This window comes from Dendropsophus ebraccatus, chromosome 15 (genome assembly GCF_027789765.1).
Source record: "Dendropsophus ebraccatus isolate aDenEbr1 chromosome 15, aDenEbr1.pat, whole genome shotgun sequence".
Taxonomy (NCBI): Eukaryota; Metazoa; Chordata; class Amphibia; order Anura; family Hylidae; genus Dendropsophus; species Dendropsophus ebraccatus.
This window is the reverse complement of record NC_091468.1, coordinates 70,955,497-70,970,185: the sequence shown is the minus strand read 5'-3', so window position 1 is coordinate 70,970,185 and position 14,689 is coordinate 70,955,497. Positions and strand designations below refer to the sequence as shown.

The following is a 14,689-nucleotide window of genomic DNA, read 5'->3' as shown; positions in this document are numbered from 1 at the left end:
GGCCGACTCCGAGGAACCTGCCAGCCAAGTAAGACTCTTGACAGCAGCAAGTTGGCCGTGTTATGGGATCTGCCGCGGTTGCTGCCCACCACCTGCAGCTGGAGGATGGGCCCGACTCTCCCTAGTCCTCCCCCCCCCAGTTGACTTCTGGTCATACCCCCCCCCCCCCCCCTCCGAGTCCCGGGGCACTGAACGCCTCCCCCCCCCCCCCTCCCCAGATATCCATGGGTACGGATTCAACGACCATCTACAGTCCCCACCCATGCGCTTATCTGATATCCCCCCCCCCCCCTCCCCTCTCTCCCCAGTCACCCATCCCCTGGACCAGGGACTGATCGAGACCTCAGCCGCATTGGCAATAATGGACCTATAATCTGCCGCAGGTGGGCCTGCCACGATATCACTGTTTGCCCCGCCAAAGCTCCCCTCCCCCCCTCGCCTCTCCCCCCTCCACCCCCCCTTCCCTTTTTCCCCCTCCCTTACCTCCCCCCCCCCTCCCCCCCCCCTTCCCCCCCCTCCCCTTCCCCTCCTCTTTCCCTTTCCCCCTCCCCCCCCCCTTCCTCTTCCCTCTCCTCCCCCTTTCTTTCCTCACCACTCCTTCCCCCTCTCATCCCCGCTCTCTCCCTCCCCTTCCCCCCGCCCCCTCTTCCCCTCCCCTCTCCCCCCCTCCCCTCCTTCTCCCTCCCTTACCTTCCCCTCTTCCCACCCCCCCCCCTCTTACTCCCACAGGACACCTGGATGTGTAGCCCGATTTTATGGGCCAATATGGTTATAGCATGTTATTAGACCTATTTGTTTGTTCGAGTTATCTCTCTGCGGGGGATCGCCAGAAGGCGCTATCGCTCCACCTTTACCTTTGTGTGACTGACCTCTCACACCACACTACCTTTCCTCCCCCTTGCTCTACTATACAGTCACCCCTGACCTACTAACAAAGCGGAGTCTCCACCCCCAGTGAGTGAGGTTCCTTCCTTTCTTGTCTCATACATGTCCCCTCCTACTGTCTGTCTGCCTACTACTGCTCGTTTACCAGTGTTTCCGTCGTCTTTCCTGTCCCTCCCGTCTCCATAATGGAGTCCCTACACAGGATTACCACCGACTTTGGGCCCCGGACGCGGTCCTCTGACCTGCTCTTCCGCGTTTTTCCCGCAGTCCTCAGCACAGGGATTTTTTCTTGCGGACGGTAGTCCCTTGGGCTCCCATCCCCCCTAGTGCTTGGAAGGTTTTTGCCTCCCTATTCCCTTTCAGTCTACCCCTCCCCCCATTTCTGGTTTTCTCTCCCTCCAGCCTCCCCCTCTCCTTCCCATCCCTTTTCCTCTTTCTCTCCTGTCACCTAGGCTTGCTCCTCACTGAGTCATGTCAACAGTGCTCTGTGTATCGCTGAACGCACAAGGCCTAAACGTCCCGGAGAAGCGCTCCTCTCTGCTGCGTCTTCTATGGGCTAAAAAGGCTGCTGTGGCCTTTATCCAGGAGACCCACTTCCGCAGTGACCAAATGCAAAGGTTGTCCAACCGCCACTTTCCGGATGCTTACCACAGTTGCTCTCCAGACTCTAAAACAAAAGGGGTTACGATATTGTTTGCTCATACGGCCCCCTGGGAATTTATAGATCAGAGAGCCGATGCAGAGGGACGGTTCCTTTTTGTGAAGGGGAAAATGGCGGGTATCCTTTGCACCTTCGGCACGGTGTACCTTCCCAATGTGGGGCAGGCTGCCTCTCTGCAGAGATACCTAGCGGAGATCGAGGATTTCCTAGAGGGGGTGGTTGTTCTTGGAGGTGATCTCAACATGGCTCTTGACCCTCGCCTGGACTCTTCTTCCGGCCACTCTGCTCTCTCTTTCTCTTCTTTAAGACAGGCAAAACAATCCCTTCACTCCTACCAGCTTATGGACACCTGGCGGCTGCTCCATCCCCGCGATAAAGACTACACCTTTTTCTCGCATCCGCATAACGTATATTCCCGTATTGACTATTTTTTCATTTCTCATGCAAACTTGGACTGTGTAACGGCGGCCTCCATTGACCCCATCTCTTTTTCTGATCACGCTCTGATCTCACTCTCTCTCTCCTTCGCTCCTCCCCAACCGCGAAGCTGGTCCTGGCGTCTCAACGAGACCCTGCTAAGGGACCCAGGGGTCCTGGCCGAAGTCCGGACCGACCTCTCTACATATTTCTCTGTTAATACTTCTCCCGAATCTTCTCCGTTAGTGGTATGGGAGGCCCACAAATGCTTCATAAGGGGGACGTTTATTAAGCTCGCCACTCGCCTTAAAAAGGAGCGACTGGCCAAAATACAGTCTCTGATAACGCGTATTGCGGACTTAGACAAACGTCATAAGGCGAGTCTGGATCCTGCCACAGGGTCGGAATTAGCGGATCTGCGCGGAAAGCTGAGAGATCTCACCTTTGCAAACGCCAAGGCCTCTCTAGCGCGATGCCGCCGTCACTATTTTGAATTTGGCAACAAACCGGGTAAGACCCTAGCCCGGGCACTGCGCCAACAGAGAGCCCGCTCTTTCATCCCCCAGATTACTTCCTCCTCCGGATCAAAACAGTCCTTAACTTCCCAGATAGCAGAATCCTTCAAGGACTATTATACCTCCCTCTATAGCCTGCCAACCCCTTCGTCCTCACTGGATTCCCCACCCTTTCACTCGGCAGTTGCCTCGTACCTGGCAGAATCGGGACTGCCGACGTTGTCAGAGACGGAAGCCGCCGCGCTTGAATCCCCCATTACAACCTCAGAATGGGATTGGGCTCTTAAGACGTCCCCTTCGGGCAAATCCCCAGGTCCCGACGGGTTCACCTTGCCCTATTACAAAACCTTTGGGCCTCTCCTCCGGGACCACTTCCTGTCTGCCTTTAACTCGGTACCCACTGGCTCCACCCTCCCCCTAGATGCCCTCCGCGCCCATATCTCCGTCATCCCCAAAGACGGCAAAGACCCCTCATTGTGCCAAAATTACCGTCCCATTTCCCTCCTGAACCTGGACCTCAAATTCTTTTCTAAAATTCTGGCGGCTCGTCTTACCCCATTTCTCCAAGCCATAATACACCCTGACCAAGTAGGGTTTATGCCCATGCGAGAGGCCCGCGATAATACCATTAGAGCCATAAACATCGTCCATCTAGCCCGCTCCTCTTCCCTCCCCGTCATGCTTCTGTCCACAGACGCGGAGAAGGCCTTTGACCGTGTAGCCTGGCCCTTCCTCTTTGCCACACTGAGGCATATTGGTCTCGGGCCTCACATGCTGGAGTGGATAGGCTCTTTATACTCCCACCCCTCGGCCCGGGTTTCGGTCAATGGCCTTCTCTCAGCTTCCTTCCCTATCACGAACGGTACACGACAGGGCTGCCCCCTCTCCCCACTGATCTTTATCCTGACCCTGGAACCCTTCCTCAGGCATGTGAGGCGTAATCCGGACATCTCTGGGGTACGGGTGGGGCCGGTGGAACACAGAGTTGCGGCTTACGCGGATGACCTCCTGTTCTTCCTTACCCGGCCCATAATCTCACTTCCTAACCTGCTGTCAGAACTCTCCCGCTACCAGGCCCTCTCTAACTATAAAATTAATCTCCAGAAGTCGGAGGCTCTCAACATATCCCTCCCCCCCGAGGTAGCTTCCTCTCTCGAGGCGTCCTTCCCCTTCCGTTGGGCCCGCTCTTCCCTCAAATATTTGGGGGTACAGCTCACCCCTTCCACATCTGACCTGTACAAAACGAACTTCCCGCCTATGCTCCAGACGATAGAAGAGGACTTGCTTCGCTGGCACAGAGGCACCTTCTCCTGGTTTGGCCGTTGTGCAATTTTTAAAATGAATGTCCTACCTCGCTTACTATACCTCTTTCAGGCCCTCCCGGTCACGGTGCCTCTGTCATACTTCAGGCAACTCTCCTCACTTCTTACTAAATTCATATGGGCTCACAAACAACCACGCATAGCAAAGACAGTTTTATATCGCCCCAAATCAAAGGGAGGTCTGGGACTGCCCAACACCTATCAATACTATGTCGCCTCCCACCTGTCCAGAGTGCTGGACTGGCACCGTCACTCCTCCTCGAAGCTATGGGTGGATCTGGAAAAGGCAGTTGCTCCAGTGTCTTTGCTGGCAGCTCCCTGGCTCCCGGCCTCCGCCAATCTTGTGAGCTCCCACCCCACTATTGTCCCGACACTCCGGGTCTGCCATAAGCATCTCTCCGCTAGCTTCATGGCCCCTCACCCTTCTCCCCTGTTCCCAATTCTGGATAACCCCTCGTTCCGCCCGGGGATGGAAGACCCTGCCTTCCGCACTTGGTCCCGGGAGGGTCGCTTTCGTGCCCAATCCTTTCTCAGGGGCACAGCATGGCCCTCGCTCTCTGACCTTAACGCCCTTAATGACCCCACCCCCTTTGGGTTCTGGAGATCACTTCAGCTCCATCACTTCCTACGTACCCTTCCCATGCCCTCCTGCTTTGCCCGTCCACACACACCTTTTGAATCCCTGTGCCTGGGCTCCGGCCCTCTCCGACACTCTCTTTCCACCCTCTATGCCATGTTGGGCTCACCCCCCGATCAACCATCTCCCCCCTTTCTCGGGGCCTGGGAGGAAGACTTGAACACCTCCTTCACCGCTGTACAGGTGGACAGAGTGCTCCGGTGCACGCATTCCTCCTCGATCTCCTCCCGCATACAGGAAGCGGGCTACAAGCTCCTCTCCCGTTGGTACCGGGTGCCTGTTCGACTGCACAGGATCTTCCCTGAGGTGTCCCCACAATGCTGGAGGGAATGCGGCGAGGAGGGCTCCCTCCTCCATACGTTCTGGAGTTGTCCCAGGTTGGAGTCTTTCTGGAAAGAGGTTTGGCGTATTGCCTCCACTTTTACTGACTACCCCCTCCCTTTCTCGCCTGCTCTTTTCCTCCTGCATGTGTCCGACATCCCTCTCAAAAGTTACCGTACCTCGATTCTCCGCCACCTGATCAATGCCGCCCGGGCCTGTATACCCGCTCTGTGGCGCCAACCTGACCCCCCTAGCCTTGCACTGTGGATACGGAAAGTGGAGGACATCAAACATATGGAGGACCTGACTGCTCAACTTCATGCCCGAAACTCTAGGTTCTTTAAGACCTGGTATTACTGGGAAAGGTTCACCGAGTCTCCTGAATATAGGTCTCTGCTGGCTAAGTGAGGAGCAGCCTACCTCCTTCTACCACCCCTCTCTGCACTTCCCCTCTTCCCATCCGCCCCCCCCCTCACTTTCCCCCCCTCCCCCCCCTTCTTTTGTTCTCTGTTGGTCTCCGGACCTTTCCAAGGTCGAGCGCTAGCTCACTCCCTATCCTTTATGTAGGTTTGATATGCCAAATGAGTGTACTTTATGGGAGCCGTGGTTAGGTTTGTCTGCATTATGTGTCTGTATATGATTATTTCAGCGCCCTGCGAGTCGCCAATTGTACCCCCCGATGTATAAAAATTAAAAAATGTAATAAAATTTAGAATTTAAAAAAAAAAAAAAAAGGTTTTCTGATAACACTGTCCCTTTAAGAGCTGCAAACATGGGCAGATAGGGAGATAAACAAATGATACCTGTCTCTTACCTGATTCATTCCAAGACTAATAACCTATAAAGAATTAACAATATCAAGAATATAAGCTAGAACTAACCATACCATGTATATAAGCTAGACCTAGACCTTACACTACCATGTATATAAGCTAGCCCCAGACCTTACACTACCATGTATACAAGCTAGCCCTAGACTAAACAATACCATGTATATAAGCTAGCCCTAGACCTAACAATACCATGTATATAAGCTAGCCCTAGACTAAACAATACCATGTATATAAGCTAGCCCTAGGCCTAACAATACCATGTATATAAGCTAGCCCTAGACTAAACAATACCATGTATATAAGCTAGCCCTAGGCCTAACAATACCATGTATATAAACTAGCCCTAGGCCTAACAATACCATGTTTATAAGCTAGCCCTAGGCCTAACAATACCATGTACAGTATATAAGCTAGCCCTAGGCCTAACAATACCATGTATATAAGCTAGCCCTAGGCCTAACATACCATGTATATAAGCTAGCCCTAGGCCTAACAATACCATGTATATAAGCTAGCCCTAGGCCTAACAATACCATGTATATAAGTTAGCGTTCTATTTCTCTGCATGTTCTTTTTGTTCCTACAAGATTTCTTTTTGCTTCCTCCTCAGGTTTGGCTCAGTGTCTTCTAATGGCAAGTACAGCTCACCGATAGAGAACAAGAGTGCTCGGTTTAATGCCATGCTAGCCGCTCTCACGCCGACAAGATTAGCGCTAACGTTTCAGGCTCTAGGAGCTATGAAGGTAAATAACTGGTTACATCCAAGCTTATGTACTGTGTATAGTATGTGTCCTAGTGCAGCCCCTCAGTAAGGACTGTCTGACCCCCTGATCATCAGCCAACAACCAAAGGAGGATCCCGGCACTCACCACAGTCGAGTGATGATTCAGTGTAGTAAACCATAGGTTGCATGGACGGGTTTGGGCTTAGTACTACGAGAGTTAATGAAGGCCGGTGGCCCAAAGCACATCCTTGTAACCTGTCCGTGATTTTCTACACTGAATAAGTAAGCATCAATCTATTTTGGTGAGTGCCGGGGTTCTTTTGCCTGGGTTTTCTTACCACAAGTACCAATGACCCACAGAGTGCTGTCTTTCTACTCTAACATCAACTAAAGGAGGGGCATCTGTTCTGGTTATACTTCCTTCAGTTTTCTAACCCATTTAGCTTTGTTATTTGCTATGTTTGCTAACCAATCATTAAATTAGAAAAACATAGCAGCTTTCTTCCACAAACAGCGCCCCTTTTCTTCTCATGTTGTATTGCAGCTCAATTCGGTTGAATTGGACGGAGTTGTGATACCACACACAGCCTGAGGAAAGATGTGGCGCTGTTACGGGAAGAAAGCAGCTATGTACAGTCCTTCTAATCCTAGATAACCCTCTGTGACCAACAGACCACACTGACCATGCTGTATAACCAAGATAGTTAAATAGAATTGTTAAAGAAAAGTTCTACTTAGATACTAAAGTCTTTTCCATAATCTCTTACAACTTCCTGTCATGTATGAGGAGGTAACACTGGCTTCTTTATCCTCACAGCTTGGATTGACCATAGCCATCCGCTACAGTCATAGGTAAGGCACTGATAGTCTTGTGTATGTGGGTTATAGTGTTTGTATTATGTTATGGTTTATAGTGTTTGTCTTGTATTATTTACCTGCTAAATAAACCCTGCAAAGAATTGTTTATGCGGCCTCTAGACTCAAACAGGAATTATCCGATGTGTGTCATCGGACCCTCTAAAGAGGCAGAGCGGATGTAGCTGCGTTAAAGGGGGACTTTACTTCTATGTAAAAAAAAAATCTTGTCTTCCAGTACTTATCAGCTGCTGTATGTCCTGCAGGAAGTGGTGTATTCTCTCCAGTCTGACACAGTACTCTCTGCTGCCACCTCTGTCCATGTCAGGAACTGCCCAGAGCAGCAGCAAATCCCCATAGAAAACCTCTCCTGCTCTGGACAGTTCCTGACATGGACAGAGGTGGCAGCAGAGAGAATAGATCACTTCCAGTAAGACATACAACAACTGATAAGTACTGGAAGACTTGAGATGTTTTAATAGAGGTAAATTACAAATCTATTTATCTTTCTGACACCAGTTGATTGCAAAAAAGAGATTTTTTTTTTTTTTTTACAGAACTACTCCTTAAATATTAGGATAGAGAAGCTTACTCTTAGATTACCGCAAGTTAGCAATGGTTAGATTTTTGTACTGGATCTGTTCTTTATCATCTTCTTCATTCTTTCATTTGCTACCTGTTGGATCTTGGCACATGCTTTGTATGATTTTGTCTTGCGGCTTGTCATACAGTTCAGTTCTACTGTAAGTCCTGGGGGGTTTCTGAGTAATGGGACATACAGTTAAGACTCAACACACTAGGCAACTGCTATAGTTGAAGACCAGTTCAATAATCTTATGAACCAATAACATAGGTTAAACTTGCTTTGGGGCGTGCCTCCTTCTTCTCCAGTCACTGCTGCAGCCGGCGGGGTGAGCGTTTCCTGATTTTTGAGATGGAGATCAGCTGGGATCTAAGCATTGTTGAAATAAAAATGAGTCTCCTCTTTTTTTTTTTTCCCATCAGTTTACTTTAAACGTATGTATCTACACATGTTGTAGTTGTCATAAAATTACTTTGTTAAACTAAAAAGTGACTGAATCCATTGAATTTATTCTTCCTTAAATCACAAGTCTTATGTTACGTTACGTCTTACAATCACAGCCTTGTCTGCTGTTACTTAAAGGGATATTCCACTCAAACACAACTTTTGATCTGTTGCTGCCAATGGTGAGACTAACAATTCCTTCCATACTTCCATACTACGTGCCACTTTCTGCTGAAGACACAAAAATCTGTGTGTGATCTTTGCTCCCTGTCTCTTCCTCCTCCCCTCTAATTTCCCAGATGGCTGCTTGGCTTTATCTGCAACTTTGTAGCATCTTTGTAATGCTGGGAGGGTTAATTTGCTGATGAACTCACTGTGATTTATCCTCCCAACATTACAAAGAAGCTACAATGTTGCAGATACAGCCTGCAAGAGACTTGTTTACATCAGCCATTTTGGAAGGGACGAGGGGAAAGGGTTAGACAGAGAGAAAAGCTTACACCCAGATGTTCGTGTCTTCAGCAGAAAGCAGCATCTCAGAACTGGGGGAAGGAGACTAAATATATAATAAGTAAGGAAGGAATTGTTAGTCTCACCTTGGGCAGCAACATATCAAAAGTTATGTTTAAGGAGACTATGTACACTTCTTATGTAACAGTTTTTTTTTTAACAAACATACAGGTCCTGCATTATGTTTGTTCATTTAGTCTTAGTATTTAGTATTATTGTGCAATATCTCAATATATCCTGTAATATGGAATCTAGTCATGTGGTGGACTATGGGAACCATGGTATAAAGAAGAACCCTTCCCTTTGCACAGGCTATAGTAACTTAGTCTTTGCTCTTCTATGGTGCAATGTAGCGACCAGAATATGAATATGTGCCGGAAATAAATTTATGCAGTTTCTGCTTTTTGATGTCGGGAAAACCTGACTATGAGACTGTGATAAATGCACCGAAAGCAACGCGGCAAACTGGCAGTAAATGGCTCCACATTAAAAGTTAAAAAGAACCACATTTTTTTTCTTTCTGTAAATGGGACGTAGGCAGCTAGATAAGCGTCCGCTCTGATACGTGTCACCTACACACCTACGCATCAGGAAGTCTATCCCCAGTATGTGGGTGGCGGGGGCCTACGCGGAGAGAGAGAGAGAGGTGATTCTGGGGATACCAAGGTGGTTTTCTCACATCAAAGCCGACAAATAAGAGATGGAACAAAAATACATTATCTAGGAACCATCAGTTGTATGCGAGATTACCAGAAGTGTGACAGTAGGATGTGCAGAGTTATATCGGGGCCTTCCACCATCACACACTGTCACACTGTTTTATCAGAATGTATGACAGTAATCCGCTCATAAGGAAAATCAAACTTTCACCTAGGTAAAAACATAGTAGGTGGCATTTACCAAAAATGACTGTCATCAGGTGCTTGGAGGAAGAGGGTCTTTACACCAGTCACTTCATGTTAGGTGTCCACAATGGTTCACACTTATGGCTTTGGAGTAGAGATGAGCCGGCACGCTCTATAGTATTTGCTCGAGTATTGGGCAAGTCAACAGTCTTCGAACCTCTAAGGATCTGTTCACACTGAGGAATTGAAGAGGAAAATTTTCTGCTTGAAATTTCCTCTCTTTAACTCTTCGGCGGAATAGGCGTAGAAATCGCACAGAAAGCGGAATTTCAAAGCCCCGATGACTTCTATGTGGTTTCTCAAGCGAATTCCGCCTAATGAATTGACGCGTCGGTTTTTTGGGCTGAACACAGATATGCGCCAGAACGTTTCACATGTAAAATCCACCAGGTGAACAACAGAGCGGAAATCCCATAGAACACAATGGGACATTGCTCTGTACATATTTTACGAGCAGAATTTCAAGTGGAATATGTGTAAAATCAAGCAAGGATTCCGCTTGAAATTCCTCACCTATTCCAGCGCTGGTGGCTGCATATTGCTAATCCAGTCCTGGTCTGAACAGGTACCCGGGTTGTGACGTGTGAGGTCCTCTCAGCCAGTCAGCAGTAGAGGTGGGACCCCATTATGGAGACTAATTGGTTGAGCGGGTCTCACATGTCGCGACCTGTCAGATCCCCACTTAAACCAGAAAGCAGCTGGGGACTGGATCGGCGGTATGCGGCCACCAGCGCTGGAGCCAGGGAGGTTAGAGCATGTTGTTTCTTTTATCCTCCCCCTCCCCAGCACTTATAAAAAAAAAAAAAAAAGGTCCGGTCAGACGTCCCCTTTAATCCTCTTGAGGGCAGACTGTCACTTTGAGATTAAACAGATTCCCTCGTTCTGCTGTTAAAGGGGTTATCTGCATAAACATAACAAACATGTTGTGCTTGCCTCTCCGTGCTACCCTGGTGTCCCGATGCTGTCGCTGGTGACCCCCGCTGTCTCTAGCTCTCGTTACATGGTGAGCTCATCTCTGGAGTAACAGTGTGCTCAGCCAATCACTGACTGAGGTGGGACAGGGGAGTGGCCAGTGATTGGCTGTCACTCCTGAGACGAGCTCGCCTTGGATGTAACAGCGGCTAGTGACAGCAGGGGTCACCAGCAACAGCATCAGAACATCGGGGGAGCGCAGAGAGGTAAGTACAACATGTTTGCTGCCTTATAAGAAAACATAACAATGTGTTAAAAATGTACGAGCGCCGGATAACCCCTTTAAATACTCATCTCCCATAGATGTCAATAGGGATTGTTACACAAGTATTGAAAAATAATTGATTCAGGTATTTTGGTGTTCACTCATCCATACTTCTGAGCTATAGATATAGTTGCTGTATCCGGCATTGAGAATATATGCTTATTGGCTGAGAAGAGGTTAAACATACTATAGGTGAGCGTTATAGTCTATAGCCACCTCCATGCAGCCCCTTCCAAGTATCATTGTGTCGTTGGACAACATTACCCAGCATGCCCAGATGACAGGAAGCTATCAGTGCTTTATGTATTATTCACAGTGTGTTGTCTCTGCTTATATCTATTATTTATGTGCCGGGTAGATGATCAATCCATTTATGTAACTGTCTGCGATCTCCTGTGGCTCCGCAGCTTCAGCGTGAGATCTCCGACCAGTTGTTTTGGAGATAAATGTTGTTCGTAAAGCCCCCTGTTTATGGATCCTGATCTGTTAACAGCTACTCATGTCCAATATACCGGTTACCACCTTGATGGAAGAGCAGCCACCGATTCCAGGAGTCATAGTGCAGGCTCTATGCAATACTGAAGCACTGTCAGAGGAGACCTTGGACCTGCACAATATCGCTGTCTCAGTTTCAACACCAGCTGTTCTGTTTTATTATGGCTTGTATGCTATGAAACATTGAGGACTTCTTTTTTTTTAAAGGGGCTTTTTAGTATCTTAAAGGGCTATTCCACTCCACAACTTTTATTTGTTGCTGCCCATGGTGAAACTAACTTTTCCTTCCATACTTATTATATATTCAGTCTCCTTCCCCCAGTTCTGAGCTGCTGCTTTCTGCTGAAGACATAAAAATCTGTGTGTGAGCTTTTCTCTCTGTCTCCCCATCCTCCCACCCTCCCTTCTGAGACAGCTGATGTAAACAAGTCCCTGGCAGGCCTTATCTGCAACTTTGTAGCAGCTTTGTTATGCTGGGATGGTTATTCTGAGGTCAAGTTGCTGATGAACCTGCTGTGATTAACCCCTTCCCTGCATTACAAAGAAGCTACAATGTTGAGAGATAAAGGCAGCCAGGGACATCATCTGTCTCAGAAGGGAGTGGGAGGAGGGAGTGACAGGGAGAAAAGCTCACACACAGATTTTTGTATCTTCAGCAGAAAGCAGCAGCTGAGAACTGGCGAAAGGAGGCTGAATGGATAACAAGTATGGAAGGAATTGTTAGTCTCACAGTGAGCAGCAACATATTAAAAAATAAAACCATTTTTTTTGAGTGGAATACCCCTTTAATGTCATGGCATAGTGCTAGGATAGATAATCACTTTATTGTTTGGGTGTGACTGTCTACAACCCTTTTAAAAGTATTTTGCGCACAGCAGCAGCATGACCCAATCTCAGTGTCTGTCTAGTCTGTCTTTGTCTGTTTTGCTCTTGTCAGACATTTCCTCAGTCTGTATTATCTTGTTGTTGCACTTATCTGAATATTCCTGCAAGACAACTACTATTCCCTGTGGTCCTACAACTCCCATCAGCCACTGACATCCATGGTGAGATGCATTTTGTTTTTTACTTCTGACATTTGATATGAGCCTTTATGACATCCTTGCACGATTGCTTATTGGTATAACTATTATGCTCTGACAAAAGTCCAGGGGGCATCTGAGTAGGGAAAGTCGAAAATGGAGCCTAGTTCTGCAGTTCTTGCATGTGGTTACTTGGACAGTGGGTGCAGGGAATTCTGGTAAGGGGCTGTTTTCTTTATCAGGATCCTCATTACTTGAGGCCAAAAGTTTCATCAGATGAGAGTCTTGTTCTTCAGTCAGAGAGTCCTTTGGCGCTTTTAATGTGTGTGTTACTGAGGAGAGGCTTCTTCCTGGGCACTCTACCATAAAGCTCGGAGTGTTGGAGTGCTGCAGTGATGGTGAACCTTCTGGTTAACGTTTATCCTATCGGCACATATTCTTTTTTAAAACCATTGGGTTCTGGGTCACCTCTTACCACGGCCCTTCCCTTTCCAGATGCAGAGTTTGGTGGGAACGTAGCTCTAGGAAGAGTCCTGTTTGTTCCAAACCTTTTTCCATTTAAGCATTATGGCGGTCAGGGCCGTTTCTAGGTAATTTTGACTACAGGGCAAATCTTGCTAAAAAAAAAATAATTTGGTGACTTTGATCTGAGGCATCACTTTCCTTTTTCTCTTCTCATCTGGCCCGGACCTCCATGATGATTTCTTGCAACCACAGTTAATCTCTTGTGCACCTGCCAGGCAAACATCTTAGGCTCTGCACTTGTACAACAACTTCCACTTTTGTTGTTGTGTGCAGTAAAGTCAGTAGGTATGTGGGTTACCCTCTGTATATATGATCCCCTGCTGTGCCCCCAAATAGTAATATTGTCCTCCTTCTGTCCCTCCATATAGTAATAATGCCCCCTGCTGTGCCCCCATATAGTAGTAATGCCTCCTGTGCTCTTCCCCCATAGTAATACTCCCCCCGCGCTCCCTCTTATAGTAATAATCCCCCGTGCTCCCCCTATAGTAGTAATCCCTTCTGTGCGCCCCCCAAAGTAATAATCCCCTCATGGTTTGTCCACATTTGGTAATAATTCCCCCCATCTAGTCCCCATAGTAATAATCCCCCCTGTGCGCCCCCATAGAAATAATCCTTCCTATGCAGTCCCCATAGTAATAATCCCTCTGTGCTCCCAGCCATAGTAAAAATCCCCCTGTGCTCCCCGCCATAGTAATAAGCCCCCGTGCTCCCCGCCATAGTAATAAGCCCCCGTGCTCCCCGCCATAGTAATAAGCCCCCGTGCTCCCCGCCATAGTAATAAGCCCCCGTGCTCCCCGCCATAGTAATAAGCCCCCGTGCTCCCCCATAGTAATAAGCCCCCGTGCTCCCCCATAGTAATAAGCCCCCCTGTGCGCCCCCCCATAGTAATAAGCCCTCTGTGCTCGCCCCCCATAGTAATAATCCCCCCTGTGCGCCCCCCATGCTTTGTTCATATAGTAATACCTCCCACCCCCAATAATTGTTGAAAACACAACAAAAAAAACCCTTTATACTTACCTTGTTACAGCATACAGCGGGTCCCTCTCTCATCTTCTCCAGCCTGCGAGGAGCAGGCCGCCGCCACCCCTGTACACAACTTCTCCCTCCTGCAGGCGCAGTGATATGATGTCATTGCACCTGCTGGAGCGAGAGGATGTGTGCGGGGCCTGCAATGGCGTGGCCAAACCATTAAGACTCTAGCATGCTCCAGGTTTGCTCATCTCTAGTTTTTGACTATACCTGTTGACTATATCTGTTCCCAGATTTGAACACTTTTGCTTCTGAGCTGCTTCTTCAGCACCCAGTCAAACACACCACAGGTGACTAACACAGTGCAGGTGCTGCAGGTGTCGCTGTCTGGCTGTGCAACTTTGTGTTGCCCGAGCGTTCTGCTGTTCTGTATTGTCTATCCGGCCCAAATTCTCCTCCAGTCCTTTCCCTCTTCTGTATGGTCTATCTGGCCCAAATTCTCCTGCAGTCCTTTCCCTCTTCTGTATTGTCTATCCTGGCTGGCTCCTCCTGCAGTCCTTTCCCTCTTCTGTATTGTCTATCCTCGCTGACTTCTCCTGCAGTCCTTTCCCTCTTCTGTATTGTCTATCCTGGCTGGCTCCTCCTGCAGTCCTTTCCCTCTTCTGTATTGTCTATCCTCGCTGACTTCTCCTGCAGTCCTTTCCCTCTTCTGTATTGTCTATCCTCGCTGACTTCTCCTGCAGTCCTTTCCCTCTTCTGTATTGTCTATCCTGGCCGGCTCCTCCTGCAGTCCTTTCCCTCTTCTGTATTGTCTATCCTGGCCAGCTCC

At 48.4% G+C, this 14,689-nt stretch overlaps 1 protein-coding gene across 1 annotated transcript in view; it reads left to right on the top strand.

The window, feature by feature from the left end:
• ACOXL (acyl-CoA oxidase like) overlaps positions 1-14,689 on the top strand; it is a 149,835-nt gene that overhangs the window by 34,198 nt on the left and 100,948 nt on the right. The window contains exons 9-10 of the mRNA XM_069955182.1: positions 6,202-6,334; positions 7,133-7,167. Of these exons, the coding sequence (XP_069811283.1) occupies positions 6,202-6,334; positions 7,133-7,167 (168 nt within the window). The remainder of the gene's footprint in view (positions 1-6,201; positions 6,335-7,132; positions 7,168-14,689) is intronic.